Source organism: Haliotis asinina, chromosome 1, assembly GCF_037392515.1.
Source record: "Haliotis asinina isolate JCU_RB_2024 chromosome 1, JCU_Hal_asi_v2, whole genome shotgun sequence".
Taxonomy (NCBI): Eukaryota; Metazoa; Mollusca; class Gastropoda; order Lepetellida; family Haliotidae; genus Haliotis; species Haliotis asinina.
In genome coordinates this window covers 90,300,894-90,328,417 of record NC_090280.1, presented here as the reverse complement: position 1 = coordinate 90,328,417, position 27,524 = coordinate 90,300,894, and the positions used below count along the sequence as shown (strand labels likewise).

Below are 27,524 nucleotides of genomic sequence, written 5' to 3'. Positions count from 1 at the left end.
GATAGATGTTACTAAACCAGACATTGAGTTTTCCCTGTGACAGACTGCTTGTCACAATCAACATGTGTTTTTTATGTAACGAGCAGATTATTTACTTGTTTATGTACACAACTAAGATTAGAATACTGCTCATGACCTCATACTCCGGGCAGGTACAGTTTCAAGCTCCGCGAACCTACTCACTGCGCATGCGTTATGAGCGCAGCGCAATGTTGAAACCACTTTTTCCCCCATCGCTGGGGAAAAATTCGTGAATCGTTTGAACTCCGATTTTGCGGGGTTTTTTCATCGCGTAATTTTCAACTTTATAGGCTGCATTGGCATGTTTGATGATTTGTTTCGATAAGTGCATATCGAAAGGTATCAGAATCTGCAAAGTTGTATTTTACGTTGCATGTGACCTTTAGCGGTGGTATTGCTCCGTATGATGTATGCGTTTTCAGTGTGCCCGTGAGTCATGGAGTTCAGAGCCATGTAACTAGATTTACTATTGCTGGTTGAACAATGCAGTGGAGCATACTTACAACCTTAGATTAGACCCAACATTATTCTGTTCGCATCAGAATTTTATTATGCTCATCACAAATAGAAAAGTATAACATGACAATTTTACAATAGTATTATGTGACGAAGTGATGAACGATATTTTTAAACAGAGGGAATTTTATATTAATTACTGACATATTACTGGCGATAAAATATCAAATGAACATCATATGCCAGATCATTGTTTCACAAGAATTAACAAGACAAACAATCGGTGCACAAAATGTGTCATTACATGATCAAATTCAACTGGTTGGTTTTTCTAGTTCTTTTAGAAGTAGACACGGATCGACTATTTACATGGCATTTTTTTGAGAGTATCACCTCCATGTGCTTCCATTTCGCCAAAATTCCGGTCTGGTAGCCAGGGAGTGAGGGTGTTCGCTTGCAACATCAAAACCCCGTTTCGATTCTGCGAATGGGTACAGTGTGTTCTAGTGATATTGCCGCATCGTTGCTGAAAGCGAAGGCACACCTTACTCCTCAACCTACATCGCCAATATATGTTATGAACAAACTCTCACAATGCATTTTTGTTCCAAAGTCAGACTGGAAAATCACCAATCTTACGACATTTATAAGAAAATATATTATATATGAAGCCAATATATATCCCTAATTAAATGCGACATGTGTCGGAAATGCACGGAAATATAATAACAATGTCATATGCTAGGTGTTTATATGAAGAAACAAGATAAACAATCGGTGCTCAAAATGTGTCATTATATGACCCTTTCTTTTACTGTTTGGTAATAGCTGGTGGCCACTGCTCAATGAAACAATGTTCAAATTGGCAACTTTCAGACCGAGTGATGTAAATATACAGAAAGATTACAATAGCTTGCGTAAGATTATACAAAACATTCCAGGTATACTCTTAACAGGAATGTTCATTTGTCCAATTGAAATTATTTAAAACGCCATTGAGGTATATCGTCTGTGTACCTCTTCACACTGTCAGGTAGTCAAAAAAGTTCAGAAACGTTTGACTGCAGTTTCTCTCACGAACGCAAAACATTCAAGTTAGAGACATTTCAACTTTGTCGCGGCTCGGATGTTTACATCAGTAATAACAACTTGGTGACACGTGTCATCGTATCTCAGCGATGTGGACCGATCCTTTTGCTGTGGATCTCTAAACTGTTTTGCCCAAGGTTCAGTTATTTACGGACGGTCCCGTGTAACTGGAAAAATGTTGAGCGTTGCCTTAAACAGCAAGCAAATCATCGACACAATGCTATACAAAAGGGTCCTTCTACCAACTGTCATGTTGTACATTGCACCATTTCGGATGTACAAATGATCTTGTTTGTTGTTCATGTCATTGGGTACATTCAATGGATAAGAAACATACTGGTCACCCAAAGCGCACTTGATACAACAAAGAAAAGTACACAAATACTTTAAAATAATTGTAAAGCCTAATCCCAAAGAAACAGTTGTATGCATAAATCACACATAACATTGGAATAGGATGTGATGCAGTTGTACGGTTCCCGTGAGTCACGCGACACACTGACTTCATTTTTCGTTCATGGGCGCCACATGGGTAATCTTGTTGTCTGTTGTACTCTTGCAACAGGTACCGATCATTTTCAGGAAAAGTTCCACCACTTCGCACAGAGAGAGAACTGATATACCCAGCCACAGTCCCAACTGGCCTCCGATGTCACTCTGCAAGTTCTCCCACTGAAATAGAAAAGTGGGCATTATTTTACATGTCTTTCTTTCTTGATGTATTCAACCCATGCTTGCCATAGAAGGTGACTATGCTTGTCGTAAGAGGCGACTGAATCGGATGATAAGGCTCGCTGACTAGTTGCGCAGATCAATGCTCATGTTGTTGATCACTGGATTGCCTGGTCTAAACTCGATTTTTTAAAGACCGTCGCCATTTAGCTGAAATATTTCCAAGTACTCGTATGGCGTACAATTAAACTCACTAACTCATTCTTTATTTATTACTAAGTGATATATAATTCTTGGTTCCAATCGCACGATGGGTTAGAATTTGTCTTCAGCAACACGTTTGTCGTGAGAGGTGACTAGTGGGATCGGGTGGTCAGACCTGGTTGACTCATCACATCCAAATTGCGTAGCTCGATGCTCATGATGTTGGTCACTGGATTGTCTGGTCCATACTCGATTATTTACAGACCGCCGCCATTTTTCAGGGATATTTCTGAGTGCCGCGTTAACCAAACTGTAATGTATGTGTCCAGGAGTCATTTGTCTTACCATGTAAGCTGGCTCCTCCTGCACGACCTCCTCAATCAGCTCCGAAAAGAAGATGTTGAGGGACACCAGGTTCTTCCTGACGAAAATATCACATGTGGTTAAATGGCTATGTCATATAAAGCACAAATCTCTACTAATTACCGTTGCCTTGCCAAACAGCCCCTACCCCTTACCATGTAATATTCACACTGGCGATGCCACATTGTGTGAACAGTAAGCACAGTGGTCCATATTGTATACAAGCGCTATCATCTTATTGTGGTGTGAAAACGTGGTGTCCTAACCATAATGATGCTACTGGGTACTGACAACGTCCCATTATTGTAACCATACTCATGCTGTCATGTAGTGAAAACGTCGCTTAATTGTGACCATATTCATACAAATGCGTAGTGAAAACGTCATTTCATTGTAACCATATTCATACAAATGCGTAGTGAAAACGTCATTTCATTGTAACCATATTCATACAAATGCATAGTGAAAACGTCATTTCATTGTAACCATAATCATACAAATGCGTAGTGAAAACGTCATTTCATTGTAACCATATTCATACAAATGCGTAGTGAAAACGTCATTTCATTGTAACCATATTCATACAAATGCGTAGTGAAAACGTCATTTCATTGTAACCATAATCATACAAATGCGTAGTGAAAACGTCATTTCATTGTAACCATATTCATACAAATGCGTAGTGAAAACGTCATTTCATTGTAACCATATTCATACAAATGCGTAGTGAAAACGTCATTTCATTGTAACCATAATCATACAAATGCGTAGTAAAAACGTCATTTCATTGTATCCATACTCATACAAATGCGTAGTGAAAACGTCATTTCATTGTAACCATAATCATACAAATGCGTAGTGAAAACGTCATTTCATTGTATCCATACTCATGCTATCACGTAGTCAAAAAGTCATTTCATTGTATCCATAATCATGCTACTGGGTAGTGAAAACGTCATTTCATTGTAACCATACTCATACTATTGTGTAGTGAAAACGTCATTTCATTGTAACCATACTCATGCTATCATGTAGTCAAAAAGTCATTTCATTGTCACCATACTCATGCTATTGTGTAGTGAAAACGTCATTTCATTGTGACCATACTCATACTATTGTGTAGTGAAAACGTCGTTTCATTGTAACCATAATCATACTATTGTGTAGTGAAAACGTCATTTCATTGTAACCATACTCATGCTTTCATGTAGTCAAAAAGTCATTTCATTGTCACCATACTCATGCTATTGTGTAGTGAAAACGTCATTTCATTGTGACCATACTCATACTATTGTGTAATGAAAACGTCGTTTCATTGTAACCATAATCATACTATTGTGTAGTGAAAACGTCATTTCATTGTGACCATAATCATACTATTGTGTAGTGAAAACGTCATTTCATTGTGACCATAATCATACTATTGTGTAGTGAAAACGTCATTTCATTGTGACCATAATCATACTATTGTGTAGTGAAAACGTCATTTCATTGTGACCATACTCATACTATTGTGTAGTGAAAACGTCGTTTCATTGTGACCATACTCATACTATTGTGTAGTGAAAACGTCATTTCATTGTGACCATAATCATACTATTGTGTAGTGAAAACGTCATTTCATTGTCACCATACTCATGCTATCATGTAGTCAAAAATTCATTTCATTGTCACCATACTCATGCTATTGTGTAATGAAAACGTTTCATTGTAACCATACTCATGCTATTGTGTAGTGAAAACGTCATTTCATTGTGACCATACTCATGCTATTGTGTAGTGAAAACGTCATTTCATTGTGACCATACTCATACTATTGTGTAGTGAAAACGTCGTTTCATTGTAACCATAATCATACTATTGTGTAGTGAAAACGTCATTTCATTGTGACCATACTCATGCTATTGTGTAATGAAAACGTCATTTCATTGTGACCATACTCATAATATTGTGTAATGAAAACGTCGTTTCATTGTAACCATAATCATACTATTGTGTAGTGAAAACGTCATTTCATTGTGACAATAATCATACTATTGTGTAGTGAAAACATTATTTCATTGTGACCATAATCATACTATTGTGTAGTGAAAACGTTATTTCATTGTGACCATAATCATACTATTGTGTAGTGAAAAAGCCATTTCACTGTATCCATAATCATACACATCATACAAACTGGTTTACAATATCGATAAATAGTGTGGTTTGGTCAATATCCGGGATTTACTGGAATTCAGCATAGGCAAATTTAAACTAAATTTGCCTATGTTCAATTCCAGTGAATCCCGGAAATTAAACAAACCACACTATTTATCTTCCAAGTGAAAACGTCATTTCATTGTAACCATAATCATGTTATTGTACAGTGGAAACATTGTATCATTTTAACTATTTTCATGTTCTTTATGGAAAACGTCGTATCCTTACCATAATCGTGTTATTGTATAATGAAAACGCTGTGTCGTAATTATATTCAGGCTATTGTTTGATGCAAAGGCCCTATCCTAATCATTGTCATGCTGTAGTGTAGTGATGACGTTGAGCTGTAGCCATAGTGATGCTTTTGTATACGACGTATCCTAACCGAAAGTAAGGTATTACATCGTAAATAAATTCTCATGTTGTCGAATTGTCAATACATGTTGTTTCCGGGCACTGACGAGACCAGGACATAGTGAATACATTTCGTAGCCTCCATCAATTTTTGTCACCAATTTCAAGTATTTAATGCTTACACGTAGTAGAACAATGCAATATAAGGATTTTCAAAACCCTGGGGACAGATTCCCAACTCAGTTACTTGGCATCAGTATTCTCAAATAACTTCCAATATTCAATGCTTATACTTACAGGAACCATGTAATAACAGTGCCACCAGTCAGAGGCTTCCAGAGGCAGATTCTGAACTCAGGTTCTTGGCATCAGTTTTGTGCACTGACTTCCAGTATTTAAACTCGAAACATAAAAGAATCCTTACTCGAATCTCCAGAGGCAGATGCAGAAATTTATAGTTACCTTGTATCAATGTCACCCAAGGATTTCTCCTTGTTGATGACTGTCTTTAGAGCCATGTCGTAGTGATCCGCAGGCCATGTTGCCATGGAGACACGTTGTATATAGCCATGCTCTCTGCAAAAATATACGTCTCAAAGCATTGCAGTGTACTTGTTTAACTAACACAAAGAAATTCTCAAGCGAGAGTGATCACAAATGGACAACGTCACTAAGACTTGTATACACAGTGTCTGTATTAGAATACAAACATACATGGTTACAAATGATAGATATATGTTGCAAAGTGATATGTATTCTGGACCAGAAATCATGTGAACCGTGTATTTGTACCTTGGCATACTGACAACAGTTTGTTGTTTGCCAACATTTTAAACTGCACATAGGTTTCACCCTCAAGTAAATCAATCAGGGATGAGAAAATTAGTTATTTCGGAGGGGTAATATTTTTTCAAGATGTTATATCATATGGTTGTCATAATCACATGCGTGTTTGTTACAAGGCAAACATTCTGTTGAAACTACATTTCGTGATGCCATTTTCAAGCATAACTGCAAGGCTGCTCTGTATTAAGGATACAAAAATGTCAGTTCGAAAGTATGTGGTTTGACAATGATGTATGAACTAGCTTCTTACGGGACAATCCTGCAAACTTTGTTACGTCACGTTTGTTCTTCACACTCATGTACTTGATTGTTTACAACTTGTCTCCACTGGTGTTTTGAGGGATGTGAACTACTGTTTAAATAAGTACATAAGTAGTTTCCTTGCACAAAGCAGACTGCAGATCTCCACATATTTTTATGATGGCGTGTAAGCTATGGAAGCACAAAGCAAGTGTTTTATAGGGAGCCAATGAACTGACGTTTACGTTTATCAGTGTAACGACAGGGGGTCCATATCACAGATTCAGCTGGAGTGAGTGAGTTTTGTTTCACGCCGCGGTCAGCAATATTCAACCTTAGAGGCGGCGGTCTGTAAATGATCAAAAGCCGGACCAAACAATCCAGTGATCAACAACACTGGCATTGATCTACGCATTGGATATGATGTCATGTGTCAACCAAGTCAGCGAGCCTGACCATTCGATCCCGTTAGTCGCCTCTTACGACAAGCATAGGTTACTCCAGATCAATTCTAAACCGGATCTTCATGGGTGGTTCATCTTGAGATCAATGCTTCCCAACCATAAAACCGTTTTTCAGAATCATTCTTTGGCGTATATTAATACAAATAGCTGAATGTACGTCAGTTTTAATTGGGTCCAAAACCCCGTCATGCATTCTGACGACAATTTTCAATTCTAGATTTGCAAATTAAACAGATAGGAGATAGGAAACATACCGCTGTGAGCACTGTCTGCCGATGTTTTCATTGCCAAGAGTGTAGTTTACAGTTTTAACATCTGTGTTATAATTCGTCCTCAACAACGCTTCCTTTGCCAATAACGGTATAGCGTGGCCAGGTTCGCTGACTTGGTTGCACCGTGTATCCGGTGCTGATGGGCGTGGCTTAGTCTTTTACATTCTATGAGAAATGAATCCAACAACACGCGACCAATCTAGCCAAACAGAATTACAATTACAATTACAAACAAAAGGAAAATTATATTCCAGTGTTAAGTCGAATTTGCATCTAACCTTCACAATAGATTTAAGCGCTAATCCACTGACGTAACGCCTTGGGTGGGTTTACGTTTATGCCGCTCTCAGCACAATATTTCAGCTAAATGACGGTAGTCGTACATAATCAAGTCTTGACCACACAATCCATGACCAGCAGCACGAGCAACGACCTACACAATGGGGATACGATGACCTGTGTCGACCAAGCCAGTGACCCTGACCACTCGATTCCATTAGGCGCTTCTTTCAACAAGCGCGGGGTACTGAAGTTCTCTTACCTGCATGAGATCCGACACGTCGAGCATGTGAGATTCCCTTTCTGCATTTGTTTGATAACAGTCTTTATGCAGCCCCCTTCTGCAAACAGTTTTCAATATTCCAGGATCATAAAAAGCGTTCCTCTGCTCCTTAAGCAAAATAGTAATATAGAATATTTTTGTGAAGGTTCGCATGATAATAACTCGTCTTCACGTTTCCTCAACCATTTAGGAAGTCTTCAAAGTCTGCTGTGGAATCGGTTATAGCTGCTGTTATATTGGCTCTGAGTAAATTTCGAGTGTCACTGTACAATTTCAGTGTTATTTGTAGTCGTAAGTTTGACCTTAGAAAAGAAGAAGGTGATAGGTAAGGGAGGAGTTTCATTGTTTTAGAACATTTGACGTTCGAATATCTCATGTAAAAAGTATATTCCGAAATGATACAGTATTCAGAAAACAAGAGCACATTTTGATATGGGTACAGATATGTTTTAAGTGTTGAATTCGCTGAAGCGTCATGTCATCGGTTAATCGAAACTAGTACAATTTGTCAAAGAAATCTTTCACATAATTTCTGTTCATTTTGTATTCAAAAGACGATTCGGGGAGTGAACTGGTCTTCAGCAGCTCATGATTGTAAGGGGCGATCGGGTAGGCAGGCTCGCTGACTCAAAATCGCGTACCAGTTTGATAGATGGATGCTCAAAATGTCAGTCACTGGATTGTCTAGACCAGATTCGGTTCGATATAGACAAAGGTCATATAGCTGGAATGCTGCTACATTAAATATATTGAAACAAAACTTATTTTGTCCGTATCTAAATGACCCAAATAAACTGACCATACAGATGCAATATTTCTGTCGCAGATGTTGAAGCAAGGGCTTGCAACAACAACGAAGCGTCAAAGTTTGCTTCATAGGGTATTACAGAACATTTTCCTGACGTAAGTACAGAAAGCAATTTCACACAACAGATGATCATTGTTTACAATCTGACTGTCGGGTTTAACGCCTCACGCAGCAATGTATGTGTTCCAAATATATAGAAGCGGTCTCTTAAATACTCGAACCAGGACCAGACATTCCAGTGATCAAAAGTATAATGAGTGAGTTTAGTTTTATGCCGCACACAGAAAAATTCAAACTATATGGCGGCGGTTTGTACATAATCGAGTCTGAACCAGACGATCTAGAAATCAACAGCATAAGCAGTTGACATACGGTGACAAGTGTCCACCCAGTCAACGAGCCTAACCACCCGATCCAGTTAGTGCCTTATCTCTAGTTAGGGTGGCATACTCACGGGCTGCGGAGCACACGTAGGTTATGTTGTTGGGGTTGTTGATCCTCCGTGAACATTCACACTCAATCTCAATCAGATCCTCCAGGCATCTTCTCTCACAAGTCTGAATGATGGCAGAGACCCAAGGTGTTCTTATAGGCACATTCTTATCTAATGTACATCTAATGTGCTTAAATACTAAAGAGTATAAAGGCAGCGACATATGTACATTGTTAGCGAATGCATGTGCCTATAGCCAAAGATAATAAAAGTAACGACAATTATACATGCACATAGTTATCAAAAGTAACTAGCTTTAAAACGAAAAAATAACTGTAACCGGTTTATGCGCATATTCTGCAAGGTCACACCTACACAGTCCTTGGCTCCGAACAGTCATAAGGAATGTTGGGAAGACAAAATCTCAGGGCAAAAGAAAAAAAAATAAAGGGGGATAAGGAGGCTCGGGATTGGAGAATATAATATGTTTATTTTTTCTTTATAATACTTGCTACAGTGCATTATTTGTGCAGTTCTTCAAAAGTCTCAAACATATTTCTTTCAAGAATTGTCGTCACTTTATCTCCCACCTTGTAATGTGTATTTTAATATAGCGGTTTTGATAGACTAAAACATTTTCAGATTTTTGGGTGTATTTTTGTTTTGTGAAAAACACCCTCGGAAACTGAAGAGGTCAGAATATCATCTGTTTGTTGTATCACGTCACTGAAAGGAGTTTCAGTGTGGAACTTATCTAGTGGTGGTCGGAAGGATTCTTACTCACTTGAATGTCGCCGTATGGGTTGTCGGTCTCACAGTTGCCGTACGGGTGTGGCTGATGGATTCGAACTGTCTGAAAAAGCAGATAGGTTTGGTCAGTTGGATCTTCAACTCTTTCAGAAAAAGTCAGAAATAGTCAGAAATAGCACAACGAGAATGGCTTTACACAGTGTATCCGTGTCTGCTGCTGTGAGACCCGTGAAGATCCGCATTAAAATCAATGTTCGGTAACCCATGCTTGTCGTAAGAGGCCATTAACGGGATCAGGTGGTCCGACTCGTTGACTTGTTTGCCACCCGTCACCATATCCCATGCATAGATCGATGCCTATGCTGTTGATCACTGGATTGTCTGGTCCAGACTCGATTATTCACAGACCGCCGCAATTAGCTTGAATACATTGAATACTTCCGAGGGCGGCGTTAAACAAACATAAACTTTGGATCAATTTTTCATTTCTGAAAAAAAAGGCATGAACGCACGCACGTAAATACACAATTCAAGGCCGTTTACATCCCACATCATACGCGGCGTAAAACAAAACTTACTCATTTATTCAGTCCCTATTAGTGTTACTATGATACAACTTTATATCAATAACTGCTCAAATTACGAAAACATTAATACAATGCAAATACTGAAATGCCACTGCGTCTTTTAAAATGAATCCGTTTCTTTAAACGTACTGATATTTGCCGATTCGCCAAGGTGTTGGTCTGTGTTCCTCTTTAACAAGTATTGAAAAAGAATGTGTCTTTAAGAGGATAATTTAATACTGTATTCTTTCTCTTTCATAAACCTTGGCCACAGTAAAATGTTGTTTCAAAACCGGCAAACATTTGCCCAAGTGGTTACTTCCACTGTAATATACTCACTGGTCTGATTCCAATTGAAGTTTCGAAGCCCGGAGGTGCAGTCAGTCCTTTCTGCATCAGGTTGGGCGATGAGCCGTACTCATGAATGGCCACACGGATACCGGCGCTGGGCGTGACGAATGGAACGTACTCTTTCTGGTCCACGTTCAGAATCAAACTCAGACCTCAAGACAGGAGAAGGCATATGATGAGAAATCTTTGAACAACATCTAGAGGCCATACCCATAAAGGAGAGACTTTGTGGATGTCAGCTTCTTTATTTTGAAAAAAACACGACGTTTCCGGGTATATTCTTACACCTTCATTGAATGATAGTGACGTTGGCACCATGTTATTTTGCCTTTTGATAATAGGGGGTATATACAGGGTATGGTGAACAATGAGATTTTACGTTTTTTCTGCTCTGAAGCAATGGCCACAGCAATATTTCAGCAATCTGCATTCACTTTGAGGTTTCATCAAATATCAAACTGATACAGTGACATAGGAGCAATAATAATAAATCCACTGGATTAGCTCTTAAGGCTATTATCATGTTCGACATAACACCGGAATATGATTTTCCTTTTCGTCATGGTAATTTCTGCATTCTTTTTGGCTGGAATGTTATTGGATTCATTTTTCAGTGGATATAAAAGATTAAGCCACGCCCATCAACGCCGAATACGATGCCAGGTGTCAACCAAGTGAGTTTACCTGACCATTCTATACCGCTGTTTGCTAAGAACGGGTTGTTGAAGATCAGTTAGTTATCACCCAGATTTTCATGTAACGTTAAAGCCACAAACTACATTCGATGAAAGTGTTAGCAGATCACTAGGGCGAATGCAAGACAGGGTGTTGGGACTTGGGACAATATGACACTGACCTACATTCAGCTACTTGTGTTCATACATGTCAAAGAATGACTCTGAAAAACCAGTTTATGGTTGTGAAATATTGATAGACACTGAAGGGAGGTAGATGTGTTAGCAGAACACCACACAGTGGTATGTTGCCCGCACTGTGCACAGACTAGTTAAGAGATGTCAGGCTGAAGATTCGGGTTCGAATTGGTTAGAATACAGCAAAGCCTGCTTGATGTAAGATGCGATTAACGGGGCGAGGTGGTCGGGCTCGCTGTCATCGTATCCCCATTCCATAGAAAGATGTTCATGCTGTTAATCACTGCAATTTCTGGTATAGATTCGATTATTTTATGATGCGCGCTATATAGCTAAATATTGCTGACAGCGGCGATAAACAACAACAACAAAACATCGACTGCACAGTAACATTGTCACACATGAGTATTCTGATAGTATGCAATTGCTGTCTGTACTTATATCATCATACCGTTCTGTAATACCCGATGAAATAAACTTTGCATCATTACAAACAAAGAAAGCAAACTATAATGATTGTCAATGTACTCGGTCTCTGCAGAAGCTGCTCCTAGGCCAGTTGTAATGATTGCACCAAAACCAGGTAATGTAATACATCCAGCCTTATCATCCATACTGCATATCTTGACCATGGTCAACACCAGATCTTGTCACCGCTTGACAATGTGGTCAATACTCATGCAGTTGGTCTCTGAACATGTGGGCACTGGTTCAACAGTGGGTGTTTGTGTTTAGCAACATTCTGTGGCTAGGTCCATATCAACAAGAATTTTGGGAAGGTGGGAGGTGTCATACTAATCACTGGATAACACGTTTACTGCTGCAGAGATATCCTAAAAGATAGGGACTTTTCTAGCATGTGGCCAAGGACTAAAGCTTGATATTTACCACATTTGGTTGACACGTCTCAGTGGTTCTTACCGACCGTTACCACCAATGTAAATCCGACCGGCTCATTCATACTCACCAAAGACCTGACCAGCGCTGTAGACCTCGCGCGACCGTGTGCTGTTATCTCGTGGAAACTGGAAGCAGTTCATATAGTCGAGGTCGTAGAACCAAGAGAATTCGCTGAAAGGACACACACGATATCGTATGATGTGGGATATAAACGGCCTTGAACTGTGTACTTACGTGCGTGCTTTCGTGCGGTTGTACATTTGTGTGTGCGTTATGCTGGATGTTCTCTACAAAGATGAGTTGTGGAAAAAGACAAATTCTTTCTGTGTAAACAGTGGCGGTTTCAAAGAAATAAAAAATTGAGCGAAAGTGAATTTTATATCTTTTTGTTTGTTTAACGCCGCCCTCGGAAGTATTCAATGACTATTCAAGCTAACTGCGGCGGTCTGTGAATAATCGAGTCTGGACCAGACAATCAAGTGACCAATAGCTTCCCCATCAATCTACGAAACTGGGATACGATGACATGTGTCAACGAAGTTAGTGAACCTGACCCTCCGATCCCGTTAGTCGCCTCTTACGACAAGCGTGGGTTGCTGATGAACATTTTTAACAGGGTGGTAGACACTCACTTGTGGCGGCAGGGGCTACCGGCAAAGAAGCAGCTGACGAGGAGCTCAGACATAGGCTGTGCTAACCGCTGGATTTCCGACGTTTCTGTCAAAGTCAGAAGGGTGTCCGTCCGAAACTGATCCGGTGCTTCAGTCAGGAACTGACTCACTGAGCAACGAAAATTGTAATTAGGACATGAAGTAGAAAACCAGGGTTGATAAGAGAAAAGTTTAAATCTATTATGTTTTACAGATTAAGATAGAAATGCATCAGGGTTGAGGTGGTCCTGGCACAGTCTGACTGTTAAGGCTCACCATTAGCCCAGGGCCCTTGCCCACCTCTACACACAGTCCAGACAGTGAGTGGGACATCTCCCATGAAAAGATGCCTAGTCGAACCTACCGGGAATATGTAGATTCTTCAACACTGCAGCCTTCTGCATTATCCAGAGTGTCAGAAGGGCTCCGTTCCCAGTAGAGCACCCGGACACTCTCCTGATCTGCGCTAAGAGATCAGGAGGTACCAAGATAAGAGGACCGAGAACAATGGAGAGCATGACGACAGTGTACAAATTTCAAAGGCGAGGTCAGCATGTTTTTCATGAATCTCGCCAGTCACACTGCCGGCAAAAGGGCAGAAAATACATAAATTCAATGATATAAATAAATTCACTGGTTGTAACAAAAAGGACAAGATGAGGTTTCTTGGCAGAAATTCTTCTCAGACTGTATGTAAGCCCATTCCACAGGAGTTTGAAAGCACCATTTTCCATGGTGCCTGGACGTGTTCAGAAGCGTAACATAGATGGACCTCGGAGTCAAAGCCACAGGCATGGCGAAGTCGGTAGTAAAAGCCATCATGTCCTCTAAGATACTGCGTAATCAACATGTCATGTTAACAGTTTCTTTTACAATCACATTTAAGCGATTGCGAGTACAAAGTGTCTTGTCCTGAGCAGCAAAAACAAAGCCCTCAGTTTCACATTCGAGTCCAGACCTACTTCGCCAAGGTGAAGGATTCGGTTCGATACTGTTATTTTCCTCTCACTGCATGTACACGTGATGCACAAATGTCTGACTCTGGCAGACTTGGCGAAGGACTGCACCTGGTTTACACCTGGACTATACCTTCCAGCTTTACATTGCCATCAACAAAATCAACCTCAAATTTTACACTGTGAAACAACAACTTTGGGACGCTCAAAGTGGCTGGAAGTAATATTATTACAATTATTGCTGATCTGACCACTCTACAATGAACCAACATGTAAATATATACCTTCCTACTACTGTATGTAGCAAAACCTACTTATCAGATATTTGCCAACCTCGTATCTCCTGATATTGTTGATATTCCTTACAAAGTTGAGTTCATTCGCTGAATATTCCCCCAAACCTGGTGTCAGAATCTGTGTAATATCAAGTGGTGCACAAACAGTGCATTGTATTATTGACCTTTTGGCTACCTGAACGTGATAAATGACTTGAACAGAATGGAAAATTAAATATTATGCAACCGCAAGTGGGGAAAAATTCAGTTTTAGCGTGAGTAACTGGATATTGAAGCCATTCGTTGCCATACTTGGTCATCGTCAAAACGGGCCGGGGATATTGACGTCGATATCATGTTACGACGATGTAGGTTTATTATCTGAACCCTCCTCGGTATGTCCCTTGTGATTCAAGGTCCTCCGTTCGACAAATCGTGCTCAACTATGAGGACTTTGGATGGAGCTGCATGGAATTCTCACTATCAGTCAGTAACCCTGAGAAATCTATTTAACCGTCAACTATTTCATGAGTGAGTTTAGTTTTACGCCGCATTGTTCCAGGAGCATCACGGCGGACAATACCAGGAATGGACTTCACACATTGTACCAGTGTAAGGAATGAAACAAGAAATGCAACGTGACGAGAAAACGCGTATATATTTGACTCCCATGAACTGATCCAGTCCCTTAACAAAATGGCAATACATATTCTATATAGGAATTCGAAGGTGACACTCCCTCCTATACCGAAATGCAGCTGTGCAGTTTAAGTAATAAGTCAAGGTTACCTGAGAATTCACCACCTGTGTCGTCACTGTAATATGCGTCTTGAGTGATATTTCTAGTTTCAGTATCGACAGGTGCCTGAAGCAAGGATGAAGTACGCATCATGTTATGTCAACTAACTAACGTGTATTAATGTTAGAGGGCACCACCGCATTCCTGAAATATGTCAACAGTATAACAGATCTAAACAATCATCAGAAAAATCCAGCAAATCTATTCTTGAGAATCACTGGTACATACGAAAAGCATAACAAATGTATTTTTGAGAATCACTGGAACATTCGAAAAGTCTAAGAAATCGGTACGTGAGATTCACTGGAATATAAGAAAAGAGTATACAAATCTGCCCTTGAGAATCACTGAAATAGACGAAAAGCATAACAAATGTATTCTTGAGAATCACTGGAACATACGAAAAGTAAAACAGATCTGTTCTTGAGGTGCACTGAAATATACGAAAAACATAACAAATCTATACTGAGTCAAAAACGAAACTCCATAAAATGTAATTTTAAAAAATAATGAGTAATCGTTGTAATTGTAATCTGCACGTGTTTGCAGTGGCCTCAAGAATTGAAAAAACACTTTTAAACCGCAGTTCTGACGGTACTTTAAATGTCATGATTGTCAAATGTGCAACGTGAACATGCCGTTGGCATGTTGCGAGCGGAAAGATCAGTTATTGACGTCGCAAGAGCAATGGGATGCAGCCGTTGTACTGTGTATGACTTGCGATGTCGTCTACAGCAAACTGGCACCACTTCTGATCGCCCAAGGTCGGGTCGTCCACGTGTGACGTCCACGTCCTACGTCACCTACGTGACAGATTTCTGCCGGCTACACGAACCAGGGCTGAGATTTAGAGGTCGACTATCCTCACAGACTATTCGAAATAGGTTGCGGGCTGCCAATCTCCATTCTCGACGTTCATATCGTAGGCCAATACTGACGCCGTTCCATCAACGTCAACGTTTGCTGTGGGTCCAACGCCACCTCCGATGGACCCAGAGAGACTGGAATCGAGTCGTCTTTAGCGATGAATCCAGGTTTACCCTCAGATACGCGGACAGCAGGCATAGAGTCTGGAGACGACGTCGTGAACGCTATGTCCAATGTTGTGTACAGCTGACAGATTCGGGAGCGGAAGTTGCATGGTGTAGGGTGTTTTCTGTGGGAACAACCGTTCCCGACTTCTGGTCATCCGTGGAAACCTTACCGCGACCAGGTGCTAATCCCTGAACTCACATGGCGGCTTATGGCCCAGGTCTACAGTTCCAGCATGATAATGCTCGGCCGCATACTGCGATGTTGATACGAAATTTCCTCCAAAACGCTGGAATCAACGTCATGGACAGACCAGCGAGGTCCCCTGACCTTAATCCAATAGAGCACGTTTGGGATGTACTTGGGAGAAGGCTTCGTGGTCTTTGGAACCAACCTCAGAATTTGCTGGAACTTGGCACTGCCTGGCAAGAGCAATGGCGCAGAATCCCCAACCACGTGTTCACAAGCATCAGGTAGTCGACGAGGAGACGGTGTTTTGAGGTGAATGCGTGGGGCGGCTATATACAATATTGAACTGAGAAATTTCAAATGTTTATTCTTGTGACTTGACATTCTGTATACCCATGTTTTGGAACGGCGATGTATCCTAATGAAACTGATTGTGGCACTGTCAGTGTATCGAGTTTATCACACAAATCTCAGCAATGAAATGATAATAATTTAACCACCTTGCCACCTCTTGTTCTTTTATAGTGCCCTGAATAAAGAATGTGAAGTTTCTTTTTTGACTCAGTATACTTTTGCGAATCACTGGAATACAACAAAAGTATAACAGATCTATTCCTAAGATTCAGAAAAGTATAGCAAATCTATCCTTGAGATTCACTAAAGACTTATCAAATCTGTTCTTGAGAATTGCACTTATTGTGTGATAAATGCGATGCTGTCGTGGGATTTAAATAATTTAAGACAAGACACTGATTGGGAGTAACGGATTGCTTAAGATTCTTTATTTTGCCGACCATGAGACAAGATAGATCAAGAAATAAGACAATGAGTTCAATTTTATGCCACGTTTAGTTTTATTCCAGGAATATTCCAGCAATAACAGTGCGGGGGACCCAAGAAATAGGCTTCACATATTGTACCATTTATATGAAATAGAACCCGGGTCTTTAGTGTGATTTTCGGACGCTTTAACCACCAGTCTACTGTAATGATGTAACTTTGAACGATTCAGGAACGTGAAGAACCTGTCTTGTCCGTTCATGGCAAAGTCACTATGTGTGTAGAGTGAGTGAGTGAGCATAGTTTTAAACTCGCATTATACATGTAGTCATGTTCTCTTAGCAGGTAAAGTGTTGTTCATATCACAAAGTGTTTATAGAGATTGTAAAGACACCATATTTTGTTAGCCATTGGTATTGTTGCGTTTTACATGTGTGCTTCTTAACATCTAAATTATCATATAAAATATTCGATGATGATCATCTTTGAAAATATTCCTCAAAATCAGGCGATAACCGAATGCATCTGATTGGTGCAAGAGTGAACCTGCCTCAGACTGTGATAGCTTGGAGCTTCAGTACTGATTCAACTAAGGAAGAGACTGAATCTGCACAAGTCTGTGATAGGTTCATGTTTCGAAACTGCCTCAAGTAAAGCGAAAAATTACAATACACCTCTCACGTTGATAGGCTGGGGTTTTAGGCCTGTTTCAAGCACAGTGAAGAATACAGGTGTATCCCTCTGCAATAGGCTGGTGTTTCAGAACAGAAGTGAAGAATTACAATACATCACTCTCATTGATAGGTTGATGTTTGGGAACTGCTTCAGGTAAAGTGAAGAATTATAATATATCACCCTCATTGATAGGTTGTTGTTTCAGAACCGTTTCAGGCAAAGTGAAGAATGAAGGTGCATCCCTTTCGGATACGTAGGTTGGTGTTTCAGACTTACTTCATGTTAAGTGAAGAATGAAGCTGCAGGATTGATTCAGGTCACGGTCCCTAATGTGGTGATCTACCTTCAGTTGTTGGCAATCTATAGCCTATTTTTATATTGTATTGTCCTCTATCGTTGAACTGTTTTAGATCTAATTACTAGTTTTACACTCTCTGTGATATTCTAGTTGGTTTTACTGTCCTTCGTTGACAGATCCTTATAACGTGCCATTACTTAATATGTAGGTTTGTAACTAATCGCTCTCGTCACGATCTGGCTGAAATATTGCCGATGTGACGTTAAATATGAACTCACTTACTCACTCACTCATTGATTTAGGTAGAGTAAAGTCTGAAGCTACACCAGACTGCGACAGGTTTGTGTTTCAGAACTGCTTCCAGTAAAGTGTAGAATGAAGCTTCACAAGCCTGCAATAGGTCGATGTTTCAGATTTGATTCAGGTAAAGTGAATTAAGATACGTCACCCTCGTTGATAGGTTGGTGTTTCAGATTTGATTCAGGTAAAGTGAATTAAGATACGTCACCCTCGTTGATAGGTTGGTGTTTCAGATTTGTTTCAGGTAAAGTGAAGCCTGAAGCTACATCAGACTGCTATAAAATTTAGTGTTTTAGAGCTGCTTCAGGTAAAGTGATTTAAGATACGTCACCCTCGTTGATAGGTCGGTGTTTCCGATTTGATTCAGGTAAAGGGATGTTTAGTTTTAGCGGCATCTACAAAGTTACTCAGCCTTCCTTAAATTAATGAAACAGAATGAATTGTGATACAGTTATGAACAGTTATCGCCATTCCAGATTTCTCACGTCATTCGTGAAATAATATATATTTATATCGCACAGTAGCCTCGAATAAATTATTTTGTGACTATTTGAGTGTTTCTTTTACACTAGATTGATAGGAAATGACACAATCAATGACTTGTGTACTTGCTTTTATATAGTCACATTATAAAGTTAATTTATATCATATGTTCCCAACTTAATCTTTATTGTTTACCCAATGTTACTAACCGGAAGAATTTTCTTTTGCTATCTTTTATTGTTCTCAAATGCCGTCGGGAAATATGCTGGAATTGTAGCTGACCGGAAGTGCGAACGTGTGATACTGATGTATTGGCGATAACTGGTACGCGACGATAACTGTTCGCTAGCCAGTACAGTTTCAATCAATGTCAAATACGTTTGTTTGCGTTACGTAGGGGATAAGATACCTCTTTAATATATGCGTTAGTGCAACGCAGCAGTTTCAGGTAAACTTAAGAGTGCGCCTACCTGTCCTGTTTGCGTTGCGCCTCCAAATTGCTCCAGTGAGATGTTGAGAATCCCTGAAATTTGTCTGAGAGTTTCCATGGGGAATTCCTCCTTTTGAATTTCGGAGTACTTGAAGGGATTCAGGTTGCACAGAGTGACGGTCGGGAACTTTAGACTGCGAGAGTGTATCGTAGTCTTGATCGTAACAGGACGCCTGGAATATATAAGTGATATTGACATAGAAAGCAAACAGAAGGTGCTCTTCTTAATGTTTCATTCCACGAAAACAAAACATGGTGTTGGAAATCGCTTTTCATGGCATCAACAGTTGTGGATCTTCTGAAATATATGTTGTATTCAAGATATACCCAGCAGTTAATTGTTGTACATAGAAGCAGCAAAACCCAAAAGGTAACAAGAACTGGATAACATATGTTTTTTCATTTTGATTTAATAGCCTTTTCTTTGAAACAAAGGTTGAATTTCTACCAGCAAAAATGGTTGGAAAAAATTTCAATGTCTACAAAATATAATCATTACTCAATCGGTAAAACTCACATATATGTTGAACGTTACTTTATGATGTGTTAATGTTAAGAAATGTAGAATATCTCGTTTACGTTGTTTCTCATGATCTGTTAATGAAAACAGTAGGTTTGTGATGATCAAGGGAGAAAAGAGAATCTGTAGATCCCGTAATAGTAATAATTCTGTACGTAAAAACACATTAAAAAATTATTTTCTCCATCCATCAGTTGATAAACTTTCTTCTGTATTGAATTGCTCAAATGGAATTGTAATTCAAAATATTGCGGATTTTATTATGATAGAAAAGTTTTATGATATGAAATGTATTATTGGCTTGTGGCCAGATCAGAGCTGAAACAAGATTGATTCACAGGGCTCGTTAGTCGCGTTTTGGCTACTATATAAAAAGAAGTGATGGGTCCAAAACAATTCGTTATACCCGTAAGTTCGTTACAAGCATGATCGTAATATCCGTAGTTCATTTTATGAGTTCGTTGTTTACAGGGCATTCATTATATTCGAAAACATAAGCAAGTAAGCTCTTTGAGCAGAAAGAATGCCAAATCTTTCGCATCGTTTAATTTTTGTTCTTGTTGGAATCGTCCCCACTTAACAGCTAAGTGGTGTGTGTCTTCCTGGAAAGCTGAGGTACTACCACTCTCTATGGTCTCACGTACACCCTTGTTTTCATGTGTCTTCCAAAATATAAATAAATATCCATGTGATGTTCAATATGTACACTGTTCTTTTGAGTACGTTGTAGCATTTTGCACTCATTCCATCATCCCAAAATCAGTACACTATGTTATAATAAGCAAATGCAGTTGCGCAACCGTTGTCTATCTATTTACGATATATGTTTTCATTAAACCATGCCCTGAATATTTGAGAACACAAGAGACTGACTTTACTACTTGAACAAATTGAGACAATTATGACCATATTTTCATTATCTGAAAATTATTCCTTTGCAATTGCTTAGAAAGAAATTAACTGATAGTGGGAGGTTATTGATGTACAGTTTATGTGTACATAAAATTAAGTGAATACGGTTAAGTAATGATATGTCGTAATCTGGTATTTTACCCAATCAACATTAAGTAGATGTGATATCAAAGTATATATAACACGATACAGAGTCTTGGCAAGTATACAATTACTAAATGATTCCTGTTGCATCCATTCGATTTAAAACTTCTTTGGCTCTTTTTGTATGACATTATCCGTTCTTAAACACTATGTCTATTTATTTCTAGTGTCGTTTTGTAATGCAACACACATAAAAAGAAACTACTTTATATAAAAAGAAAATTAATTTGGTTTTGCTGATTCCTTTCATATCTTTCTCACTAACGTTTTTAAATCGTAGAGTATGTGAATGTTTTTTCTGTTTAGATTGATTTGTCTAAATGGCTAACGACTGGGGGATGTTCTAAATGCACCTAGGGTCCTGGCAAAAGGCCCATGGTCCCTAGCATGGTGGCCTGCATGTGGTTGTTTTCATATTTTCTTGTCATTTATAATTATAATGTTTAATTGTAACTACTTTTTAATGTATATATCCTGATAAACTATTGGTTTCACTGTCCCGCCTTTTATAATTTACCTTTGACTAGTATGAAACAATAACTTGATTTTGTCACGATAGATACTGTCGATGTCCCTTAAATAGTAACCAGACTTACATGGAAGATTTGGGGAAAGGTTTCAGTATTTTTTATTATGTTGTTCAGCAAAAGCAAGTGTTTCTGTGGTACGTGTTGTTTGGTTACAGTTATATTGCATGGGTACATTATTTTCACTCGTGGTATGAACAATGCCTAGAGGAAAGTTTCGTGTGTGATTTCTGATTTGGATATCACATAAACCAATCGGATATCAACTTAAGGACATTCTATGATAGTCTGTCTATATAATCTGGAATCGATCCGTCTTGAACAACCACCATATCATATGTCCTTTCGTGATTTATAGGAACGTTATGAGACAACATAACTTATGAAGCAACGTATTTTGTGTTCAAAAGAAATTCCAGATGTATAGCTACCGATGCATATAAATATTTTTACTTTTATCACCGAGTTTCGATATATTTCATGTCAGAAGCCACGGGAGTGAGATTTTGTTTATCATCCATAAACATTCTTCATCAGTTATCTGTAAAAGATTTAATATAGCTGAACACGGAACTGCTATTAGGCTTCATTAGCAGTGATCCCAGTTACGTCATACCATCGTGACGTCATCAGCTTTATGACGTCATTGCATTATCACCTCAGTTCTTAGTGATATCAAAGTATGGTGAGGCCATTAACTGACTATGTTAGAGCATCATGACATTTCAATTGTCATGACATGGCAAACTATTTTGAGGGATAAAGTTTCTTTCATGACTCAGACATGATATGTGAAATGAAGGGATGAGTCCCATCCTGGATGAGGCATTGTGTATGCATACATTATTTACGGCTGTGTCCAATAATAATTTGTCGTTGATGCAATAATAAAGTCCTATTTCTCGAAACGAAAGACCTAAAATTTTCTAGACTTTGACCAGAGCCAGTGTGTTGGATTTGTAACGTTAACATTGCTTGAATCTCTTTGTTCTTGCATTCAGATGATGGAACCTGTGCGGAGGAAACTTTGCAATCTGAAATGCTGCATTTCGGGCAGAATATACGATTCTGCTAAGATATGAATTTCATTTTCATATTAACTAAAGATTATATATTTTCTAGAAAGGTATGAAGAAAACACTCAGATACAGTTATGAATTACACAAATTTAATGCATGTTCTCATTTTAATTACTTTTGTTACATTTCGGCCGTTTTCTCACAACTTATTTACGCAGAAAATGAATTTGTAATTTGACTTGTTGTATAACACAAATATGCTGACTTATTAAAATGTGCATGGAATGCTACCCAAATCAAAAGTAACTGAAGTGATGAAAAGAGACGTTTAGTAAGAAGTCTGTCTATCGAGGCCCAGGTTCGATCCACGGAGGAGGCACTTAGGTTGGGGTCTTGAGGTGGACACATTTACGAAGTATCCTTAGATACGAATTGCCCCAATTCAGTCAAATGTAAAATGGGTACCTGTGAGGATGTGCTAGCAATGTGAGTGTTTAGTTTATAGTAATTTACGTAGCGCAATGAGTAGGCAATGAACGCCAAGTGGACTATTTACTATTACCGTCATCTGACTAAAGTGTGCAGTGAACCTTGTTGAAAGAATTTCTACCTACTCACTGTGTATAAACACAAAAGGAGATATTGAGCTATCATCCATAACGTGATATCAGAATGATTGTATTTTTGTATTTGTATGGAACCAAACCGTGTGTGAGCGCGCGTGCGTGCGTGCTTGCTTGCGTGCGTGCGTGCGTGCGTGCGTGCGTGCGTGCGTGCGTGCGTGTGTACATCCAAAAATCCTGAAAGAGCAAGAAGCTCTAGCTGGTCAGCTGGAGAAAGAATACTTATACACATGTAGCTTATTCATTTCCGACATATCATTTGGATAGATACACCACTATCAGTCGAGTCAAGGGCAAACGTGTTGTCATGGAAACGAAAATTACCAATCTGTGCTCCGGAAACGTAACGAGTGCAAATCGTCCATGGAAATATAAAACAAATATCAATGCCCCTCTCCGTTACTAGCCGACGGCATCTCTTCGTAATCTGCTTGAATGAACATACTGAACTCTGTCCGAATATACTAAATTACATCTCATTGTTTTATCCTAAATTCCACCTCAATTGTTTGGTTGAAAGACTTTACACATCGTTATGTTAATCTCACGAGTCAATCCGCAGGTTGAAAATAGAATGGTAAACGTTTTCTCTCTTTGTTTGGTGTTGAACGCAGCATTCTTCAATATTCAAGCAAAATGCAGCGATGCGCAAGTAATCCAACTGCCTTCAATAATTACACAAGCGAGGCATCGCTACTTTCTGGGAATCTATCTGATCACAAAGGAAACTTAGAAACTTTATGTAAAGTACCGTCCCCGGGGGCCTGTCATAAATCATTGTCATTGTCCGAAATCAGGAGCTCATCCGCCATCCGATCCTCACCTGTAGATTCCTATGAAGATCGGGTCTCATCACAACAATGATGCCATGATGCTGGATGACGATAATTTCTACAGACAGTAGTATAGCAAAATGGCACTTGCGTCTGTTTGTATAATCACAAAATGCAGTATTGTATACATCCTATGAATTCGAGTTAATTATCTTTCATGAAATAATTCAAGTTCTTAAGAGGCACATAGGTTTGAATCTGAATATATGCCACGTATATGAATAACGACTTCTTTGTATTATTTTCACAAGTAAATAATACATAAGAAGTTGTTTTACTGAAAATGTATCATGCATTCACAAACAAAGCAAGTTCAATTCACAAAAAGGCGTAAAACTAGATCAGGCACTTGTTTCAATCGCTATTTTCAAGCTAGCCAATCCTGAAAAAGTTGCCAGCTGTTAATTGTAGATATATATTCAAAATCAATGCTCCAGGTTCTGTCTTCACTGTTTTAGATAAATTATTCATGCCTGTTTCTCTGCACACTCTTTATGGGTTCATCAGACTGCATTTCCTATTATCAACAGCTGACTGCATAGTAGTTCTCTCTGTTCATTGCTATTCGTTTAACGACTGCACCAGTGGCGATTCTGAATATTTCACGAGTTTATGGCCATGTAAGCAAGTATGTCACGTTCATACATCCAACAAAATACAACCTCAAAAGGAGAATATCTCCCTTTCCCTTCGTGCCGAGGACCATCTCTTCTAACCGAAACTTTGGTGTTTCCATTTCGCAGCTTTTATGTCTGGTGAGCATGCTCTTTTTATCAAATTGAAAAAGAGCGTGAGATGAATTTTGCTCAGAAATAATTGTATCCAACACAATGAAGTACATACTGATATAGGATACAACATAATGTTTCCGACATTCTCTGTTAAAGGTGGATTATTTCCTGATACTGACTGAGATAAGTGGAATGATTACTTGCAAAATTCACAGCTCTCATGTAAAGGTGGATTGATGCCTCATAATGTTTCACGTAAATGGAAATGAGAACTTTCAACGTTTACATCACTCTCTGGTAAAGGGACAATATTGTCCGATACTTGTTCAGATACGTAGAAATGGTCGAACCCGTATGCGTGACATTTGACCAACCGTCACGTGCTTAGAGAGAGCGGCAACATCTGACTAATCGACGTCCGGAAATGGTAATGAATTCGGATGAGCAAAGACTTTCATCGGATTTCTTTGACATACTGTATAACAGTATGAGAAAATACCCATTGCTGTGACATTAACTGCTCTTACTGGCAAAGAAAAGAAAAACATTCTTTATGTGATACAGTCTTTTTGCGTTTCCCTCCACTCCAAATATTTATATGTGGTTCTTAATATGAAACAGACACGGGCACTGGTCTTCCATTTTGTAATCCATATGGGTAACCAAGTAGAATCGCAATGGGTTTTGGATGGTTATTCGGTGATTGACCTTAAGTTTAAGTTAACCATCTATGCTAAATGACCTGTTTTGACTTCCCCAGTCGGGATGGAACTTCTGATTTTCTTTACAAAAGTACTGATCAATATGTTTGAGCATCCCAACTGGTGTGACACGCGAACACGTTATCGACAGAGTCATCGATTGCACACGATCTAGTTCCCCATCCCAATCGACCAAAAAGGATTTTACATGCAACATCGCAACGTTTGGTGGATCGTGACCAGGAACCTGTTTCTGTATCACAGAAACAGAAAAAAATCCGTTCCAGTCAACGATTTAAACGGATGCGTCAGGACGCGGCATAGTAATTGGCAACCAGGTGCAAATATTCCGTAGGTTTGTCAGCAGCAAAAATCCCCTAAAGCAATAAAAAGACCCATTCCATTTAATATTTTTAGGCGTTTAGCAGAGTCGGAAGATTTGTTAAACGTCAAAGAAGGTAATAGAAATGTGAACCTGGGATCGACAATTCGACATCAACTGTTAACAGTAAACGATGTATATGGTTTTCATAATGCACACTTGCTGAAATTCTGGATTTATTATGACATATGGAAAAGAACATACTGTGAGGTTGTCTGACCAACACAAGGGGCACCCGATGGATTAACTTGATTGTTGCACAGATTCACTCACATGTAAATTTGATGGACCCTCTGTTTTACTGACTCACTCATGATACTGATCAGATACGTAGCTGCAAATTGTTAAACCAGGTTGCCATGAAGCTGTATATTACACTCTGATACTGATCAGCTCACCTCTAACACTTTTGATGCAGTTGCAGTGTCTGTGAAACTAGTATATGTGCATCTTTTTGACTTGCCTTCTAATGAACTCTCCTCCAATGCTGGCTGGCATACCTCTGATTCGGTTAGCATTCTCTGATATTGACTGACTTCCCTCTGGGCATGTAAAGAACTGGGTAACACTGGTTGATGCATGCCATCGTGCCCAAAATGCCAAAATGCTCATGATATCAACCACTGGATTTTCTGATCAAGTGGTTCTATAGCTGTGATCAGTGCTACTTACCTTTGGTAGTGGTTGTCTCACATCTGACCCTTTTTCACTTGCTTCCGATAATGGCTGTCTAACATCTGATGCTGTTCTACTTACCTTTGGTATTGATTGTCGCATATCTGATGCTACCTCTAATACTGGTTGACTCACCTTTGATTTTGGTTGATCCATCTCAAAACTTGATTCACTTCATTCACATACTGGTTGACTCACCTCTGAATCTGATTTGTTCACCCGTACACTGGTTGAGAATTATTTACTTACATCTAACACTGCTTGATTCTCGTTTGATTCTGGTTGACACACTTTTCCTACTTCTCGACTCACTTCAGATACTGATCGACTCACCTCTGATATTGGTTGGATCAATCCTGATGATGTTCAGCTCGGATACTGGTTGAGTAATCCTTGGTACTGGTTGATTCATTTCTGATATTGTTGATACTGTTCGACCTACCTGTGGTGTTGTGTCACCTCTCATACGGTTTGGCTCACCTCTCAAACTGGTTTATCAGATGCCACACTTGCATGAAGACATTCCCTGTTGCCGTCAATAGAAGCAGAAGCCAAATCACTTTGAAAAGCCAGTGGCTCTTTTCATGTAGTTTGCGGACGCCATGGGCTGATGTATTGTCCGCGAAGTCACCCAGCATCTGCAAAACAGGCATCTTCTTACCACCGGCCATCTTCCACAGTGGTACTTGCGTGAGAAACGAAACAACGAGTGTGTTGTCGCATGGGACTGTTCATCTTTAATGAAATCTGAAAGCGGGATTGTGCACCTTTGTCATATTTGTAGTGCGCGCAGTTAAGTGTCACATTCATTATTCATATAAGGAAACTAAACACGTAAACATTTTCAGTTGTATTGTCCGATAGGTGAGAGCCAGAAGTAAAGAGCTAATGTACTGAATGCCAAATTTACGAGTTAATTTTCAGTATTAATTAGAAGAAGTCTATTGATTTTAATGGTCGAGTGCTAAGTGAGCCCTCTGTTTCAGCTTCACTGCAGCTATGTAATTGGGTTACCTCACTCAAGTGTGACACGAATGTTCCTTGAAACCTATGAACACACAGGGTACATTCTAGAACCGCTTTAGGAGACATAACAGGCAGTCTG

General features: G+C 39.3%; 1 protein-coding gene across 1 annotated transcript; it reads right to left on the bottom strand.

The window, feature by feature from the left end:
* Nucleotides 1-551: 551 nt before the first annotated feature.
* LOC137284158 (amiloride-sensitive sodium channel subunit beta-like) lies at nt 552-27,090 on the bottom strand. The gene is made up of 12 exons (XM_067815872.1): nt 26,900-27,090; nt 19,333-19,525; nt 15,096-15,171; nt 13,058-13,205; nt 12,493-12,596; nt 10,638-10,805; nt 9,771-9,835; nt 9,008-9,110; nt 7,725-7,803; nt 5,824-5,937; nt 2,788-2,863; nt 552-2,238 (listed from the first exon to the last, which is right to left on the bottom strand). Exons 1-12 carry the CDS (start codon nt 27,088-27,090, stop codon nt 2,071-2,073), a joined length of 1,485 nt encoding a protein of 494 aa, XP_067671973.1. The 3' UTR covers nt 552-2,070.
* Nucleotides 27,091-27,524: the final 434 nt, after the last annotated feature.